The sequence below is a fragment of the Cetorhinus maximus genome, chromosome 9, assembly GCF_964194155.1.
Source record: "Cetorhinus maximus chromosome 9, sCetMax3.hap1.1, whole genome shotgun sequence".
Taxonomy (NCBI): Eukaryota; Metazoa; Chordata; class Chondrichthyes; order Lamniformes; family Cetorhinidae; genus Cetorhinus; species Cetorhinus maximus.
Genome location: NC_135887.1, coordinates 30,803,506 through 30,823,709, shown reverse-complemented (window position 1 = coordinate 30,823,709; position 20,204 = coordinate 30,803,506). Strand labels below are relative to the sequence as shown.

The following is a 20,204-nucleotide window of genomic DNA, read 5'->3' as shown; positions in this document are numbered from 1 at the left end:
TACTCCACCCATTCATTTTAACCCCTCAAGTCAAGGAAAAATTACACATTATGCTCCAGTCACAATGCCCCAAGATTTTAAGGAGACTAATCCAGAGGGAAGCAGCAAAGCAGACTTGTTGAGGTGGAATTTGAAGATAGGTATATGATGGATGAAGCATCAGCTGCCAATAGTGGAGAGACGAAAGTGGGAAAAAAAGCTGCTGTTGAAGGAGATTGGGATGGATAAATGCATAGCTGATTCTCTGGAGACCAGAAAATATTTGGGTGATGGGTATTTAAGGGCAAGGACACAATGAGAAATCTAGCCTTGTGTTGAAAAGGGTGTGGCTTAGGGCTGCAGCAGCAGAAAGCAGGTGGTGACATGATCTTCAAAATTGAAGGATATCCCAAGAGCAGTTTACATTTATGTCGCCTTCTTTCAAGTAATCAGAGAGAAATACCAAGTGTCATACCCAGAAGGCACAAAGGAAAATATATCTATATTAGCCTAGCTACTTTATAATTTTTTTTTAAAAAATGGGCAAAGGCTTTACACTGACTAGCTATGATTCACAAAGTAATTTCTAGCTTTCAAAAAACAGGGACCTCATTATTGCCAAAGGGGCGCTAATGTCCCCTGTGACTGCAGAAATCAAATTCCAAAGAAATGCACAAAGACCCTTTACATATCTACGGCAGAGCTCTGGCCAACGAAGATGATACATCTATGAGGACAAAGAGACCCTGAAACCTCAAACTTATTAATCGACAAAATATTAATCATCTCCAGAATCTAGACCAGGTATATACATCCTTTGTCCAAACCAATGGGAAGAAGTAGGAGTTAAGTCACATCACCCTCACCCCAAGCTGCTAGAACCTGTAATATTGTCTCGTGAAACTGAAAGAGGCAGTCTGCCAACTTCCATCAGAACCAGAGCTCTGTCCAGGTTTAAGTTGCCTGGTCCTCATATACACTGTTCTGACTAGAATGTCTGAACTTCTGTACCACTGCCTACTATATGACTAATTCATCTCTCTGTGCTTCTCCGATCATGGAAGTCAGTGCTACTGGAAAAGCTGATTACCCCACATCAGCTTTAGCCTGCTAACCTCTGAAGGTATATACCATTGGATTTTTAATTCTGGACTCACATGAAACAATTTTTATCTTCTCTGTGGTCTTGTCCTGTACTGCGTCCTTTCCCTTATCCCTCTTTTAATGTATGAATGCAAAAGGGAGGGGGCAGGGAACATTGCGAACCCTTTGCCCGCACTTTGTGTGTAAAATAAACCAACCCTCTGATTTTACCCTATCTTGAGTTTGCTGCAGGATTATTAATAGAGGCCTGGATTGCTCCAAAGCTGAAGAGTTGGGGAACCACCACTTATAAAGAGGGAAATCAAAAATACCTTTCTGTTTACGGACGGGTGATGAGAGGAGAAATCATGGCTGTTTGAAATTAAACCCTCTTATCCGTAACACAAGTATAAAGCTTCTATAAATATTCAAAGCTTCAAGTGATCATGAACAGTAAAAGTGCCTGAAGGATCCCAAGAATGGCATGCTGTTGAGTCAGTGTCAGATATCAAAGTGACCATTAGCGTTTATACAAGAAACCTCAGGCTGTCTTCCCGACATTGACTTTCATTTCTAGGTCCAGCCTGTCCTGTTTCTCTGTTGACTATACTTTGCCAGATATTTTATCCTTAAATGTGAGTCAGGTTTTCCATTTTCCATACCTTTCCTTGTAATTTTCTGCCGTAGCTCTTTACGTTTAGGTTTAATCTTTTCATCACTGAACTTCTACTGTTGTATCCTGCCGCCACCATTTTTCCCAATTCTATAAATATGCATATTAATTTAAGAATGGTACAAGCCCAAAATGTCGATTGTCTGGGCTCTCCTTTGCATTTGCAGCTTTTTCACCATACATTTTGGAATTTCTACTGTAAAAGGGCCCTGGAATGCCAAGAAGAATTAAATAAGTTAATTGCTTAACTTTGTCACAGTTATGCTTTATTTTTCCCAATTACATTTAAGGCAGCAATCAAATCAGGAGCAAAGGAATATCAAATTAATTAACCATATAAAATAGAACAAAAATTGTGAAATAGAATCACACTGCAGACACTTTCAGTAAAGATTGAGCTGGGAAGATCTGACTCACATTAATTTACACATTTTCTTCACACTCTCAGGTCTTAGGTGTACAAATTTGGGAAATGTTGTGTACAATTGATTTAGCAATAAATCACCAGGTTTGGCATAACAGCTCTACTGGGCCTTCATCTCTTCTGTCAAAACCACTCTAGGGTCATCCTGGACAGCAAGTATTGAAGGAAGATGCAATCAGCTTTGTCCACTGTATGTGGTGGGGAAGAGAGAGGAAGCAGCAGCATCATAATGTCTGAAATCAGTTAACTCCAGAATGACGGAGGACATCTTTGGTCTATGTCCACAAAAAGGGGCTCATTCATATTCAGAGAAAGATGATCCACCACCCTGTTCTAGTCACATTTTCTCTTCTTTGAATCATCACAGATAGATGTGAAGAGCACCACCGAAGTTTTCCACAATGGATTCTTACACTTTTCAAATTCCCAATTCATCTCCTTCTGCCTGCAACGGTTAGACTTTCTGCTTCTTCACTTTTTTCGGTTTCACTTTTCTAGGCCGAGCAGGTAGTGAGGAAGCCACAGGTTTTTTTTCTGATATGTTCACAGGAACAAGGCCAACTGCAGGAAGTGATGTCGCCTCTTTAGTAGGGCTGAAAATAATACAGAAAGTGACATCAGTTTCAAGTATACTATGAATCCACTTTCAAACAAACTTTGGCCACTCTACACCATCAGACTCGACTGAAATTTATTTAATTTCTTAAAGCAGGAGTGTCAACTTGTCCGCCCACTTTTAAAACTTGTGCATCTGAATCCCTAAGTCTTGGTGCTTCCACTCCTTTTGAAATTTTACCATTTAATCTATATTTCCCCTCTATGTTTCCTCCCAAAAGGCATCAGCTCATGTTACTGACATTAAATTTAATCCAATCTCAACCTACTAACGTGTTTCTATCCTCGGGTTTCTTGCAATTCTCTTCATTGCCAACTATGTGCCATATTTTTGTGTCATTTACAAAATTTGGTATTGTGCCCCATATCTAAGTCCACATAATTTATTAATATATTGTGAAAAGCAATGGTCCCTTTGACATCCAATGAACACTAATGTTTAAATCTATGCAGTCCAAAAAAATCCATTAACTATTACTGTTTTTTGTCCTTCAATCAACTTTACTATTGTATGCCTTCACTTGATCAACAAGTCTCCCATGTAACACCTTATCAAACACCTTTTCAAAACATCCATATTGAAGATAGATTTATCTCTGGAAAAACACATCTCTTTATAACTTGCACAATACTGTGTCACCAACATATGAGAAGCAAGCAAACTATATAAAAGACAGAGATGTTGCAACAAACCCTGCGTGCCAGTGACATTGCTCCCTCTAACCATGAGTCCGAATCACAAATCGCTACTCACAAGGTAAAGAAAGAACTTACACTTGCATAGGGGCTCCTCAAAATTTCAAATACCATAAAATACGCATGCCACACACACAAAGTGACTATGTACTAATTACAGGACTGGATTGGAGTGAGACTCTCAGTAGCTAAACATCAGAGAAAATCTTCACCTGCCATGAATCTGAATAAAGACAATGCATTCCTGTTGTATTATTGCCCAGGAGAATTAAACACCACCTAATTTTATGCTGCCTAAGAACAATGTATAATTATTCCTACAACACCAACTTCAAGGAATAATCTCACTAAAGAGATTGTTAATCAGGGTTTCATGGAAGTGTGGACTTTGTATAGAATTCGTACCTCTCTCTGCTTTGCTCCGTCTTCTCCCCACATTGCTTTTCAAACATGGCAACAAAAAAACCATTTGTCAATGTGTCTTTGGGTGCAGCCCGAATACAGCACGGGCCTTCCGAGAAAGTGTCCAGACCACGAAATGACCATGAGGGCATCAGATTGACCAGTCTATATGGAAGAAACAGGAACACATCAAACCGAAACAGCCCCTGAAACACTGTGCACTTTCCCACTTGCTTGTTCTCACAGTACAAGTATTTTAGACCCCAAACTTCTCCTAGAGAGGCACCAACTCCTGCTAAAGTCCGGTTTCGCCTGCAGCCTTCAAGCATCTCACGAGTGGTCATTCCTTGTGTGTAACCCAGGTGCAATTGGCAACTGATTCAAATGTGGAAGCGATCACAGCCTAGTCTGATCCTCCCTTGCCCCAATGTAATGAACAACAATCAGGAATGGGAACATTGGCTGATTTTCTCCTCTAGACTCTAGGACAGAGGTTAATTGGAACACCCCAGCTGAGATCAGCTATCTCAGCACAGACCAGGAATCTTGAACTAGTTCCTCCTCAATTTAAGATTAAGTTCAACCCCCAAAAAATTTACTTGAGTGGCATTAAGGGATAAAAACAAAAGGATGGGGATTTGCTGATAGATTGCCATTAAATGCAGCATTCCATCTTCCTGGAATCATACACTGTGTCCAGCCACTACTCAATTAAGTCAGCAGTCACTCATAAGAACATAAGAACTCAGAGTAGGGCATTTGGCCCTTTAAGCCTGCTCCACTATTCAACAAGATCATGGCTAATCTCCTATCTCAACTTCACCTTCCCGCAATATCGCCATATTCTTTAATTTACTTTTACCCAAAAATCTATCGACCTCTTTCTTGAACATATTCGATGACTAAGCATCCACAGCTCTCCGGGTAGAGAATTCCAAAGATTCACAACACTTTGAGGGAAGAAATTTCTTCTCAGTCTTAAATGGCTGCCCCTTTACTCTGAGACTGTGACTGTGTTTTTGATTCCCCAGCCCGGGAATCATTATCTCAGTATCTACCCTGTCAAACCCCATAAGAACTGCATATGTTTCAGTTAGAATATCTCTCATTCTTCAGAGCTCCAGAGAATATAGGCCTAGTCTCCTCAATCTCTCCTCATAGACATATCCCCCCATCTCAGGAACCAGTCTTGTGAATCTTTTTTGCACTTCCTTGAGGGTAAATTTGTCCTTCCTTGGGTAAGGAAGCCTAAACTACACACAGTCTCCTGGTGTGGCCTCATCAATGCCCCATCTAATCATAATGAGACTTATTTACTCATATACTCCAAACTCTTTGTAACAAAAGCTAACATAGCATTTGCCTTCCTAAATTAATAGGGTCTTAATGTAAAATTTCCATTTGATCTTTGCAAAAGACTAGAATTTACATCCTGTTGTGAACAGCTGGATTCATACCAGACTAAGGAGATCAGTGAGACTGAAAATGAAACAGCATTCACTCCAGAGCAAGATCAGTGTGACTGACCCTGGATTCATTGTCTATGGGCTAAATCATGAGTGAATTGCGCAATTTTCTCCATCCCACAATGATCCGCTGTGAGGCACTTTAAATATTACTGAACTTTGGCTGATGAGGCCCTGGGCCAGATTTTCAAATAGCCACAGGTCAGAAATTGGTAATGGGTCCGATTTCAAAATTGTTTTCCCACAGGTTGTCTAGGGATCCCAATGCCTCTGGCACACTTTTAAGGTTTTCAAAGGGCTGACGGATTCAGGGAACGGGGACTTCACTCGTCACCTATTAATGGCCTTATTAAGGGGCCAGCGTGGTTGGGGTTGCAATTTTTAAAGGTTTTCACACCAAATCCAAACAATCTGGTTCATGTTAGTGCCCAGCTGTTGGATTCATTCCAGGGATCAGAATGTTTCTTTTTATTTGTGGGGAACTGAAACTTTAAGAGCCAACATGGTCCGGGGTGACGCTGTACATTTACATTGTGTTCATGTCCATGTTCCTCTGCCTCAAGTTCTGCTAGCCTTCTGAGGAGCTGCCTGCTCAAATCAGCAAGGCGGCAGCATCAGCCCCAGCCCTCAACATGGCTGCTGTCTGTGTTTGCTGCTGGCACCAGGCAGGCAGCTCCCATTTCCTAGAGGTGCTCAGCGCCACTAATTGGGGACTGAGTGCACCTCCTGTCCAATTAGGGCTCTTACATTTGAAAAACACAGTTGAAGCACAGGGTCAGGACCTGGAATTCATGCAAATGTCGAGTTCTCGACCCTGCTTTGAAAATCCGACCCCAAGTGTCTGAAGTAAATTTATTTAAATTGTGTACTACAAAACTATCAAATCAACTGAATTAACATTAATTTCATGTGCGCCTCTCCAAATACTAAATAACAGAATGTGATGAACGTAGCCAGTAAGTTGTGGTCTACTGCATTTTAACTATCAGAAGGAACACAATTACGTCAGTTTAGGATTAGACACGCTGGTTACCCAATGGTTTATGTGGTAAAGGTTGTGAGTAACTAAGTTAAAGAAAGCAGTGTGTAGATGAAGGCAATGCATTGACGTAGTCTACTTGGACTTCAGCAAGGCTTTTGATAAGGTCCTGCATGGGAGACTGATAAAGAAGGTAAAAGCCCATGGGATCCAACGCAATTTGGCGAATTGGATCCAGAATTGGCTGAGTGGAGGGAAGCAGAGGGTGATGGTTGAGGGGTGTTTCTGTGACTGGATGCCTGTGTCCAGTGGGGTTCCACAGGGATCGGTGTTGGGTCCCTTGCTGTTTGTGGTTATTATAAATGATTTAGACTTGAATGTAAGAGGGTTGATCAGTAAGTTCGTGGATGACACGAAAATTGGTGGGGTGGTAAAGAGTGAGGAAGATAGCCTTAGATTGCAGGAGGATATAGACAGGCTGGTCAGATGGGCTGATCAGTGGCAAATGGAATTTAATCGGGATAAGTGTGAGGTGATGCACTTGGGCACGACAAACTAGGCACGGGAATGCACAATGAATGGCAGGACCCTGGGAAGTACCGAGGATCAGAGGGACCTTGGTGTGCATGTCCACCTTTAAGGTAGCGGGACAGGTAGATAAGGTGGTTAAGAAGGCATATGGGATATTTGCCTTTATTAGCCGAGGCATAGAATATAAGAGCAGGGAGATTATGCTGGAACTGTATAAAATGCTGGTTAGGCCACAGCTAGAGTATTGTGTGCAGTTCTGGAATCCGCATTATAGGAAGGATGTGATTGCACTAGAGAGAGTGCAGTGGAGATTTACGAGGATGTTGCCTGGGCTGGAGAGTTTTAGTTATGAGGAGAGATTGGATAGACTGGGGTTATTTTCCCTGTAGCAGAGGAGATTGAGGGAGGGCATAATTGAGGTGTATAAAATTATGAGGGGCATAGATAGGGTAGACAGGAAGGAACTTTTCCCCTTGGCGGAGGGATCAATAACCAGGGGAGCATAGATTTAAGGTAAGGGGCAGGAGGTTTAGAGGGGATGTGAGGAAAACCTTTTTCACCCAGAGGGTGGTGGGAATCTGGAACTCACTGCCTGAAAGGGTGGTAGAGGCAGAAACCCTCATAACATTAAGAAGTATTTGGATGTGCACTTGCGATGCCATGGCATACAAGGCTATGGGCCTAGTGCTGGAAAATGGGATTAGAATAGTTGGTACTTGTTTAACCAGTGCAGACTCGATGGGCCGAAGGGCCTTTTTCTGTGCCGTAGAGCTCTTTGACTTTAGGAAGATCCCAGATTTCATTTGAACCAGGTTAGCCATTAGAAGGCTATTCCAGTTGGTATAAGTGGTGCCTCTACAGCCCGGCCCCGCCCAAAACCCGGCTAAAGAATAAACTCATTCAAGGTTCTAAGGCCAGACCACCAATCACTGATCCTTGCTGGTACATGTGCCTGTTAACATAAGCATGGACAGAATCAGACTTAGTCTGACTCAACCTCCTGTCTTTCTCATATGAATAACACTTAGTAGCCAGTGGCTGTTAACTATCTACTCAAGTGAGGGATGTGTGTGTAACTGGTGTTTTCCACATTGGGACAGAAAAGAGAGCAAAATTGGCAAAAAAATTCCTCAAGTTGCCAATTCTAACCTTTCAGAGTGGGGTAAGATTACAGAATGGGAAAGGTACCTTTGAGAAAGAATGTGATTACTCATGAGATGTCTTAAATGAGATTATCTAGGGAAAGGATTAAAGGCCTTGAATTCCCATTTAAAATCATAGCGCCTCTACCTGATCCGGTTGCCATGTTGCTGTAATATCTCCTCAACGACATTCTCATTCTCCTCACAATGGATTGAACACGTCGAGTAAATGACCCGTTCCACACTCGGAAAGCTCAGTGCATGATTGAGGGCCTTGCACTGGAAACTTGCTAGCGCCTGTAGCCGTTGTGTGGACGATGATTCCTCATCGTCTGTGAGCTGGTTTAAGCGGTTTACAATTCCTTGTTTTAAAAGATAAGTTAATTAAAAGTCTCTCAACATCTGTGGATAAAATTAATTCCAGACAACCAAGCTAGAGTCGGAAAGTCATCCAGTGGAGCTCAGGTTGTGCAGCACTCTAAGGGATCATTACTTAAAAGTTTAACTGTTACTGCAAACAACCTAACACCAACAGTACCAAACTATTTTTGCCAGTTTTCCCCAGTACGCTCCCCACAGCATCAACTCAGTTTCACCATGCCATCAGACCTCTGCACCCCACCTAAATAGGCATTCTTTCCAGTATGGGAATGGAGATCCTCAAAGGACAAAGGTAGCTCAGGCATTAATTCTCTACTTGTTCTCAAGCATCTCTTAAAAACCCATAGATTCAATGATTTCATTGGTCTCTCCTTCACCCATTCTCACTCTGTGTCCAACTCCCCCTTTGTAAATCACTGATTACTTAAAGAATAATAAATGCAAGCTGCTGCAGGCACAGGGGAATCCTTCAGTTTTATGAAGGTACAAGTTTATCCTTTGCTCTTTAGCCTTTGAAGCTAAACAGCTACGATACAAGGTCTACTGGTGACCTTCTCCAAGTCCTCCAACACTGGGCCAACTTAGACTTCTTTCGAACCAGACAGTCCAAGAGTCGCTGTTCAGTAATTGTGAGGAATAATTTCCAGATAGGAAAAGTATTTTCAAAAACTGGTACGGCAGGCAGTCCTTTTAGGATATGTCCCTTTCAGTTTTAGACTGGGTTATCTCTAATTTTTCCGACAGCTAAGGAAGGAGGAATCATTAAAATCCAAACGCAGTGCCCCCCCCCTCCCCCCTCTCCAAATCTATCCCCAACTGTAGCACAACAGAATCCAGGAATTTAATAGCATCAAGCTTTACCAACCCCGGCCGCCCTGCCCACAACCGACCTCCCCCCTTTAATAAGGTACAAAACCACTCTGGCATCCAGCTGGTGGTAAAGGAGATTCTCCTCACCAGAACCACTGCATGACGGGTCCAGTAGAATATACTTTACATCATGGTACTTGGGGTTGCTGGGATCCACAAGTAAGAAGTCCTGATTGGCCAGTTCGTGGCAGGTAACTCCAGCCCTCAATAGCAGAGTGCCCATTGTAGCCAACCGTTTAGTGTCAAGATCAAAGGCAAAGAGTTTCCTTAAAAGATGAAAGCAGTAACAGGGTTCCATTGGTATTTTCACAACAGAACGACACAATAGATGAAGACATGCATCAGGACACAGACTGTAAACTAGAGTAGTGTGAGTGTACATGTTTAAACTGTTCATATCACAGACAGTTTATCTGATAATATCCTTCCTCTCCCATGTTTATGCTGTTACATTGTCTGCTCCATCTTTGTTCTGAATAGAAGCAGCCCCATCTGTTCCCATTTGCAGCTTCCTATGTTGCAGGGAGTGCAATGGTTAGCGGGTGCTGGATCAATTCAGATGCACCCTGTCACGGTGGTGGGATTGGGGGATGGTAATTCTGCTACTATGAAGCCCTGGGTTCATACAGGAGATATTGATCCAATTGAGGCGGAAGAGAATGGACGGAGAGGGAATGAACCACTGGAAAGATAAATGCTGAACAAATCAGATAAACCTAATGATGAGCAAACATAGGGAGCAGAAACACAACCTGGAAATGACAGCACAGCCAGGAAGAACGGGCAGGGGGTGGGGACGCTACACAATTAAAAGATTTCCTGGAGCAATTAGTGTAAGTGTGAACACATATAACAGAAAAAACTATAACATGCATACCCTGGCTTTAGCAAAATTCATATCAATTCCTTGTAAGCGCATGTTCATTTAGAAAAGGGCCAATGGTATTTTGGGTTTTATAAATAAGGACAGAGTACAAAACTAAAGCAGTAATGATGAATTTGTTGCAGGTTGTGCTTAGTTCATAGGTACAGTGCAGTGTGCAGTTCTGAATGCCCAATTACAGAAAGAACATTAAAACCACAGAGATCATGTAGCATAGATTCACCAGGATCCTGCCAGGAAAGGGAAACAATAGTCTGCAGAAAAGAATCAAGACGTTGAGACTATTTACACTTGAGCAGGGAAGGATTAAGAGGAGTTTCAAGAGAAATTATGAAGGGTGACTAGGAAAAAGAATAATTCCTCTGGTTGGGGGCAGTCGGTGAGGAGTCAGCAACTTCATATTGCCAATGACAGAGGGAATGACAGAGAAGTCAAGAGAATGTCTTTATATAGAGATAGTTGGAAAACAGCATGTGTTAAAAGCAATGTTTAAAAAAAAACTGGATAAATTTTTTAAGCCAAGGATAATGTAGGTTTCTAGGGAGAAATGTTTGGATTGCTCCAGTATAAACACAATGAACCAGCTAGCCTCTTCCAGCGCTGTAATAAATATTGGTTCTTCACTTTTCATGCATATTTTCTGTTTGCTATTTTCACGTTAATTGTACTAGCACAGTATTAAAAATTATACCAAATCTTGTGGCTCTGATGCCGGTCTCTCTCTCTCTCTCAACTGCTCCACTGAATTTTCACACTTGTCCTTAGTTCTGTCCTCCCGCTCCCCTCCCCCTTGAAGCTCTCACAGTCTTGATCCGCACCGCCCCTCAGCCCAGTGATATCCCAATCGATTTCCCACGATTCTGAAAGATATCCAGTTCTCTTCCTGTCTGCAGATGCTTTTATTCCCAGAGAATTATCCATGATCGCCTGCAGGGTTAATACCAGTGATTCCCCCCCATTGATATTCCCAGAGTTTCCCCAATTCTTGCATCCTCTCATAGTCGCCTAAATTTCACCCCCTCTCCAACTACATGCTCAGTCCAGCAATGGATCAAGCAAAAAAGGTTCAAGTGTCACTGCCAGCAAGAGAGCTTCAGTTTATACTGAAATAGTTTTAAAAAGTAACTACTTATAATGGAGAATGTTTCTGTGGGAGAACCGCCTGCTCTAACAAGATATGGGGGCGGTGTGGTGGTCATGTTTGCAAAATGAATCCTTTTCCCTAATTATTACAGGGTCTTTCAATCTTGGCCTAACTGCAGTACATCAAAGAACAAGACTTACCCTTTATTACAGAGAATAGCAGCAAGGTGGCTGGTCTTGTTCCCAGGGGCTGCACATGCATCAATCACATGAGAACCTGCTGGAGGGTTCAACAGATACGCTGGGAGACAACTGGCCTGGAAATATGAGAAGGGAAAAATCAGCCATTCACTGAATCTGTGACAAATCTGCCCAGGAAACACGGCCACCGTGAGTGATTCAGTCAGTAGGTATGCCCCACACTACAACATGTGCCTCATTGGCAGAGACTAGAGCTAATTGGCAGACCCAAGTCCACTATGTACAGCATCAGTGAATCTTGAACAGGTTGTCAGCCCTTTACAAGGTCATAAGCATCAGCAACACAAGAACTGCTGATGCTTAAATCTGCTGCAGTATATCTCTATTTTGTATCAATTCATAAAACTTCTGCAGAATAAATACCAAGCACAAAGCTGTACACAATGTTCCTCCTGCCAGGGCAGCTCACTAGCAGATGGCTAGCCATTTAATGAACCAGGATTTCTGCATCAAGAAAATCTGTACTCGTTGATGTGTCAGTACGACTTCTCCTGAAACTTACTTTATCAAACTTAGGAGAGCCAAATATGGCCTACCATTTAATCTCGAGGAAATATTCAGATATATTCCTTGATACCCAAAGTTAGGTAGCAAAACTGCAGAATATTCTTTTCTTCACTGCTGCCCTTCGCCACAATACTCACATTCTCTCTCCTCAATAAGTGTATTGACCTCCTCAGTCTATTCAGAAGGTAAAAGTTCTGAGTTATATACATTAATTCCTATGAAACCCTTGCAGCCACGGACTATATGGAGCATTGGTCAAGTGTCACCATGCTTACCTTATCTTGTAGAATGATATGCCCGGCTGTGTATAAGAAGTGTTCATGAAGATCTGTCTTCGGATGAAAAACCAGCAATTCTGGGAGGTGAAGGTCACCGATGAACTGTTTCCGACCAAGATGCCTCAGATCAGCTACACTGTGTGAAAAAGAGTTTAGGTGCAGGAACACTGGGAACATTGGAATAAACCTGAGTAAATACTTTTAGCTTTGCATAAACAATTGCCAAAATAATGAAATAGATGATTTGGAACAAACATATAAAATTAATTTAGTTAATGAATTCACAAGGGACATATCCTGCATGACTGATCTCTTAGACTCTTTTGAGCAAGTGACATCTCAAGTAGACAATGGAAAGTCCCATCATATGGTGTACCTAAACCTCCAGAAAGTCTTTGGTAAAATTCCACATGGAAAGGCTGCTGAACACAGTTAAGCAGTAAATGGTAAAACTTGGTAAGACTTGGGAAGTGAATAAAAAAGGCCAGCTACAAGAATGGAAGCAGTGGGAACAAGTTAAGGGGAATCAGTATTGGGTAGAATGTCCCAGGATCAGTGCTGTATTTGGAACTACAGGAGTAGTTGGTCATCTGCTCATTATGCTAAACAGGCAGGTAGCCACGTCTGAAGAAGCAGGTGAGATACAAGAAAGGCGTTGACAAAATTAAAAATGGGAATAGCTCACAAGTGTAATTCAATATAAATAGGTGCACAGTGGTAGTCACTGGAAGAGACGAGAGAAGCACTTCCTCAATGATTGGTGCTACTCTAGCTAGAGATGGATGAAAGAGATGGGGAGTGGTAGCAGACTCAGCACTGACAAGTCAGTGCAGCCAGTATATCAACAGAACAGACAGAATACTAATCTATTTGTCAAATTGATAATGTGCGAAACCCTAAAGCTGTGCGCTGTGGTCTGGTTGTTCTAGTCCCTCTGAACGACAGTCCAGGGGCTCTTGTAACTTTCCCCATTCTGCACAACACGCTTTGCAATAATTTCATGCTTAGCACTGGAGTAACAGATCTAACATACCTGGTGGCTTGCCCCAGGTAAACGTAACCCTCACGTTTGAAGTAGTCAATCACATCCTCCACATTGTTTTTCAGCAGGTTTACTCTGACATAGCGAGGCAGCTGGCAAACTGGGAAGAAAAAATTATTTGGGGAGATTACAGAAATGCAACAGCCAATTAAAACACATTGCCAACACAACATGAGGCAGTCAGAGAGTGCAAGAGGGAAGGGAATGGGAGGAAGAAGCTTCTGCTTTGCTACAGGTAAAGCAATTAACCAAGCAATTGCAAGGAAGCTAAGGGGAATCCACACCTAATTAAGGCAACAGAAAACTACTTTGGCCTGGAGTTTGCAGTGAGCAGCAAAGCAAAGGTGATCGCAGTGAACCTCAAAGTGAGACTCACAGAGATCGAGCGGTCTCTCTGGCAAGAATTTCACCTCTAGTGCTGATAACTGGGGAACTCCCAGCATTGAGATGGAATAATGTCATCAAGCTGTCCAAGCAGCCAATCACATTAAAAGATTTTCACAGACCACACACACATCCACCGCCAACCAGGAAAGCAAAAAAATAAAATCACTTTTAAAATTTTCTACATTGAGCAAATCAAAGATTAGGACATACACATCAGGTGGAGGTAGAATTCTGAAAAATTCTGGAAAAACAATTTGGAAAAACTTTAGCTTAAAAAATTTACTGATAAATTATTTAATAGCACCCCGTGAGTACAGAATGATTTTCTTCAGGGTGCTGCAGTGAGGTTAGGGGGCCTGTAAACCACTCCCATAAGTGACTTCTTAACATTACTATTTCTCATCTCTACCCAAACTGATTCTACATCTTGATCTCCAGAACTAAGGTCATCTCTCTCTATTATACCAATAGCATCCTTAATTAACAGAGCTGCTGCTCCTCCTTTTCCCATCTTCCTGTCCTTCCTAAATGTAATATACCCGTGAATATTCAGACCTCTGTAACAGCTATAAGATTATACATATTTATTTCTATTTCCACTGTCAATTTAACTGTTTTATTATGAATGCTATCTGCATTCAGATACAAAGCCTTTAGTTCTGTATTTCACTATTTTTATAACCTCTAGCCTTATCTGCTGGTGCAATCTTAGGTTTGTTCCTTCATGCCATGCTCCTATCATCATTTTCTTTATTCCTACCTTGCTCTTTTGCCTTGTCTTCTCTATTCAATTTACCACATTTTCTCAAACTTAATCCCTGGTCCCCACATTTACTGTTTTTGGGCTCTTGTTCTCAATAAAATGGTTGCCCATTTTCAAACAAAACTGCCAAGACTGTACTTTGAAAATAATGAAGTGGCTGTTAAGTGTTACAGGACATTGTGAGGATATGATAAGATGTGTTAAACACAAGTGGTTTCTTATGTTTCCCCTCGCTGTGCCAGAAGGATCCATACCTTCTGTTCTGGAAGCTTTCGTTTCTATAAGATCTTCATTGCAGCTGACTTTCCTTTTCACCTTCAGTCTGGCGAGTGCAGATTTTAATTGGGAACGATGTTTCATGATCAGTGCTTTCCAACTCCCACCACACTTCAAGCCCTTGCCAAACAGGAGGTCGTACACCAGTACCTGTGTTTAAAAAGTCAAAGAATCCATTTTAACAAAATTCTTGATAAACTATTGAATTTGTATAATTTTCACACAAACAGAAACTATTAACAACAACATTAACGAGTTCCAAATATATCATCCAGCACACTTTTTCTTCTCTACCTGCTTACAATTAAGAATAATTTCTGACTCAAACCCATTCTCTTGAGAGTGGAACTACTTTCTGGTACCTCTCTGGCTTCCCTTTGGTCACTGGACAATTATATAGTTCAGGCTCTCCGACCCCCTTAATACCCAACTTGTGTTAATCACTACATTTGGGTTTTCATAAGCCCACCAAGACGTTTATGAATCTAAGCCTTCATCTTCATCCTTTGCTGAATATCAAACACTAACGAGAACACATGGGCGGCCCATCACATTCTGCTGTCACCTCAGACAGTAGAAAATACCACACCACTAGCCCATTGCAGCAGCTGCATTTGCTTATAGATAAAACGATACTCAAAACAGGAAGATTATCAAGAATCCACACTATAATCATCTAATTTACATTATGTGCAAAATGTGTTGACTATATAAAATAACTGTGTTTCTTACAACTCCTTGGAAGTCGTACTGGCCCCAGCACAAAGTATTACAGCAAATAGAAAAATGAAGGCCCCACATGCATTAAAAATAACCTGTCTGTTATGTTATTTTTCCCTAGGAAGGAATGTGTCTGGTGCCAGTCCATTCCAACAATCCTTGCAGGTTACTTCCTGAAAGAAATTGAGAATTCCACACAAGGTAGTCATCTTTCTTTTGTCACTTAGCATGGAAAAAGATCCAGACAAGAAATGGTTAAAAAGGGAAGGAGAAAATGACCCTGAAAGCACCAGACCACTTAGCCACATGAACAGTCATACCTTGGCGACGTTGATCTGCAGTTTCTTCTCCTTCTTCAACAGGTCTGTTGTGCTGATAATTTCCTTCAACACAGGAGTATATTTCAGTGTTTCACACACCAGCGCAAACAGCTGCTTAATATTCTGAAAGACAGGAAAAAAACTGACCATTTTCTGTTGGACTCATCCTCACCTACTTTTTCCCTTCTTCAAGTTCCCTTGGTCCATAACTGGTTGGGATGATGTACCCAGGCCTCTGCCAATGTTTTACTTGTGGACGCTAAGAGGAAACTATGTGATGTGACCAAGGAGATTCATTTTCTGGTTTCTCTTGTAGAGAATAGGAAACATACCATCTCATCAGCAGACAGCCAGCTGGCCTCCAATCTGTGCTGTATTATTGTATGATTGTACAAAATCAGCCACTTTTCATAAACAAAACACAGTCTGGTATGATACTAGAGCATAGTAACCAGGAGGGTCTCAGGTTCAATCCTGAGTTCATTGATCTGCAATTTGGATGGTGATCGAGCGTTCTGATTGGTCTTAGTACCCCAAACATGGAGAGAAAAACTTGGCAAAGGCTCATGCCCACCGCTGCTGTCCATGACCCCACTCTTGTTTGCTGCATTCCATCGAATACATCTCCCCCACACTGACATCCGACATGGCTTTTCCTGGACATCTTTGTTCACTTTCCCTATGCCCTTCCCCAAATGCTCTTCCCAGGCACCTTCCTTTCCAAGCACAGGAGCTGAAACACCTGTCTATTCATTTCTTTCTACGTCACTAAATGTTTCCCCATTCTTTAAACAAAGTTCCTGCAATCTGTATGCTGCACATTTTCTAGCCTTCTCTTTACTGGGGGAGACCTCATGTGGAATGATCTTATTCAAGCATTTCCAAACTGACCACAAGCATTAGCTTCACCTCCAAAGGCCTTGCCTCAACATAGTCACTCCATATACATTCTTTACTGCTGTTACCATTATATTTTACCAACAAACACATAAAATGTTCACATGCATAAACCACGTGAATTTAAAGACATTTAAGGGGATATTTCAGAATACTCAGAATAGATGCATTTCATGGAGAAAAAAAAAATTCCAAGGGGCGGATCCACTATCCGTGGTTAACTAAAAAAGTTAAAGATAGTATCAAACTTAAAGAAAAAGCATATAATTGTGCAAGGATGTCAGAAGACTGGACAGAATATAACGAAAACTAAAGAAAGACTAAAAGATTAATAAGGAGGGAAAATAGAGTACGAGAGAAAGCTAACTAGAAATGTAAACACAGATAGTAAGGGCTTCTGTAGATATTTAAATAAGAATATGAGTTAATAAAGTGAGCGTTGGTCCTATAGAAAGTGAGTCTGGGGAATTAATAACAGAAAATAACAAGATGGCAGATGAATTGAACAGGTATTTTGCATCAGTCTTCACTATAGAGGATACAAGTTACATCCCAGAAATAGCTGTAAATCAGGAATTGGAAGGGAGGGAGGAACTCAGGAAAATTACAATCATGACAGAATTGGTACTTAGAAAATTATTGGAGCTGTGGGTTGACAAATCCCTGGGACTTGATAGACATCATCTTAAGGTCTTAAAAGAAGTGACTAGTGAGATAGTTGATGTGTTGGTTTCACTTTTTCAAAAATCCCTAGATTTGGGGAAGGTTCCATTAGATTGGAAAGTAGCAAATATAACTCCTTTATTCAAAAAGGGAGACAGAAAGCAGGAAACCACAGGCCAGTTAGCTTAACATCTGTCAAAGGGAAATGTTAGAAGCTATTATTAAAGATGCTATGGTAGGGCGCTCAGAAAAATTCAAGGCAATCAGACAGAGTCAATAAGGTTTTGTAAATGGGAAATCATGCTTAACCAATTAATTGGAGTTCTTTGAAGGAGTCAAATGTGCTGTGGATAAAGTGGATGTACCGTACTTAGATTTCCGGATGGCATTTGATAAGGTGCCACATCAAATTTATTTAAGGTGCCACATTTATTGGGAAAAATAAAAGCTCATGGTGGAGGGGGTAAACATATTGACATGGATAGAGGATTGGCTAGCTAACAAGAAACACAGTGGGCATAAATGGGCCTTTTTCTGGTTGGCAGGATGAGAGTAGTGGTGTGCCACAGGAATCAGTGCTGGGGCCTCAACATTTTACAATTTATATAAATGACTTGGAGGAAGGGACCGAAGGATAGCTGCTAAATTTGCTGATGACACAAAGATAGGTAGGAAAGTAGGTTGTGAAGAAGACATAAGGGACATAGATAGGTTAAGTGAGGGGCAAAGATATAGCAAATTGAGTATAATGTAGGCAATGTGAAATTGACCATTTTGGCAGGAAGAACAAAGAAGAAGCATAATATCTAAACGGTGAGAGATTGCAGAGCTCTGAGACTCAGAGAATCCTGGGTGTCCTAGTGCATGAATCACAAAAGGCTAGTATGCAGCTACAGCAAGTATTTAGCAAAGCTAATAGAATGCTATCGCTTATTGTGAGGGGAATTGAATATTCGAATAGGGAGGTTATACTTCAATTGTACAGGACACTGGTGAGACCACATCTGGAGTACTGTGTACAGTACCGGTTTCCTTATTTAAGAAAGGATGTAAATGTGTTAGAAGCGGTTCAGAAAATGTTTACTAGACTAATACCACGAATGGGAAGGTTGTCTTATGAGGAAAGGTTGGATGGGTTAGGTTTTTATCCACTGGAGCTTAGAAGAGTAAGAGGTGACTTGATTGAAACATATAAGATCCTGAGGGGTCTTGACAGGGTGAACGTGGAGAGGATGTTTCCTCTTGTGGATGACTCTAGAACTAGGGGCTCACTGTTTAAAAATAAGGGGTCACTCATTTAAGACAGAGATGAGGAGAAGTTTTGCCTCTCAGTGGGTTGTGTGTCTTTGGAACTTTCTTCCTCAAAGGGAAGTGAAAGCAGGGTCTTTGAATAATTTCAAGGCATCGGTAGAAGATTCTTGATAAACAAGGGGGTGAAAGGTTATCAGGGGTAGGCAGGCCTTACAATCAGATCAGCCATGATCTTATTGAATGGCAGAGCAGGCTCGAGAGGCTGAGTAGCCTACTCCTGCTCTTAATTCATATGTTATGAGTATTGAGAACACGTGCCCAACAGCAGTGTCTAACACTCATTCCTTACTAATCAAATATGTAATAATTCACATCTCGCATCCCAATTAGCCTCTTGTGAACAGTGGTTAATGACATGGACAACACTGTTTTAAAAAGATTACAGTTGCACTTTTGGGCTCCACAGTACAGAAAGGTTAGTAAGATATTAAGAAAAGTGCAGATTCACTTGGATGCTGTCTTGTATGAGGAAATGTAAATACGATGAAAGATTTGAAAAGGTAGTAAGTAAAAAATAGAAAATTCTAGAAATACTCAGGAGGCTTCATCTGTGGAGAGAGAAACAGTTAATATTTCAGGTCTCTGATCTTTCATCAGAGCTGTATGTTTGAAAAAAAAATGGGGCTGCTTTTGTTCAAGCAGAGATGATATGATGGAGGTGTTTAAAAATACGAAGAGATGTCTCAAGAGATTGAGGGATCCAGAACAGATATAGTATTGAACATAAGGTTTAAGACAGAGTATAAAGGGTTGCAAGGTTATGGGTTGCCCAACTAAAGTGATAAAACAAGCTGTCTAAAATAGACTAGATAGGTGCTTGAAGGAATAGGGAATAATGGGATATGAGAATAAGATTAAAAGAACAGGACAGGCAGGGATTGTGCGGACGATAAAACAACGAGGACCTAACTGTTTCCAAGCTGTGATTTCTATGTCATATTTAAGAAGACATGTAGGAATCCCAAGTACTAAAACCGATTACACTCCCTTCAACACAGCAAACCCTAGATCACCAGTTCTGATCACAATGTTCGAGATACTCTCACCCAGTGAATCCCCCACCCCGACCCCGTGTGTGTGTCTCTCCCCCTCCCCCACCCCGGCGGGACTGTCATTCTCCCCTTGACCGGCCGCAGCTCCGTTTTCCCTGAGTCGCTCTCACCTTGTGGCCGCTGTTATAAACCAGGGTTTTGACCGATCCCCGTTTCCCCTCCACCTGCCCCAGGATGGCGGCCGCCTTCACATAGAGAGCCATGGTCCTCCCCAACCCCCCGGGGGTCACAGGTCACAACCTCTACCCACGTGCCTCTCCCGAGATTTGCGACAGAGGCGTAAATAAAGGTCCGCTCACTTTGCGGCAGCTCCCTTTACAGCAGAAGGTCAGGCTGTCAGGAGAGCTCTCAGTCAGCCTATTAGACTCATGATTACTGTCCTGATAATGCTTAACCTTTATGAACCCATCTTAGTGCTCTTTTCACTGGTAAATCTTGCACCAAACTGAAGAAATGAAGCAAAAACAGAAATGCTGAGTTCAGCATTGCTTAGGGGAACATACCATGGAAAAGTTACGGC

At 41.6% G+C, this 20,204-nt stretch overlaps 1 protein-coding gene across 1 annotated transcript; it reads right to left on the bottom strand.

Moving 5' to 3' along the window:
* Positions 1-1,985: 1,985 nt before the first annotated feature.
* Positions 1,986-19,936, bottom strand: nsun5 (NOP2/Sun RNA methyltransferase 5). Its single transcript, XM_078548447.1, has 10 exons — positions 19,795-19,936; positions 15,762-15,884; positions 14,700-14,871; positions 13,287-13,395; positions 12,251-12,389; positions 11,409-11,524; positions 9,329-9,507; positions 8,139-8,352; positions 3,876-4,037; positions 1,986-2,752 (listed from the first exon to the last, which is right to left on the bottom strand). Exons 1-10 carry the CDS (start codon positions 19,885-19,887, stop codon positions 2,614-2,616), a joined length of 1,446 nt encoding a protein of 481 aa, XP_078404573.1. The 5' UTR covers positions 19,888-19,936; the 3' UTR covers positions 1,986-2,613.
* Positions 19,937-20,204: the final 268 nt, after the last annotated feature.

What these genes read in the sequence shown, in the direction of transcription:
- nsun5 (XM_078548447.1), bottom strand. Translation starts at nt 19,887, where the DNA reads ATGGCTCTCTATGTGAAGGCGGCCGCCATCCTGGGGCAGGTGGAGGGG. An exon ending in GCTATTCTCTGTAATAAAGG is followed by an intron (nt 9,508 to 11,408) that starts GTAAGTCTTGTT and finishes TCATCTTTTAAG; the next exon opens with GAAACTCTTTGCCTTTGATC. An exon ending in CAACATGGCAACCGGATCAG is followed by an intron (nt 4,038 to 8,138) that starts GTAGAGGCGCTA and finishes TCTTCCATATAG; the next exon opens with ACTGGTCAATCTGATGCCCT.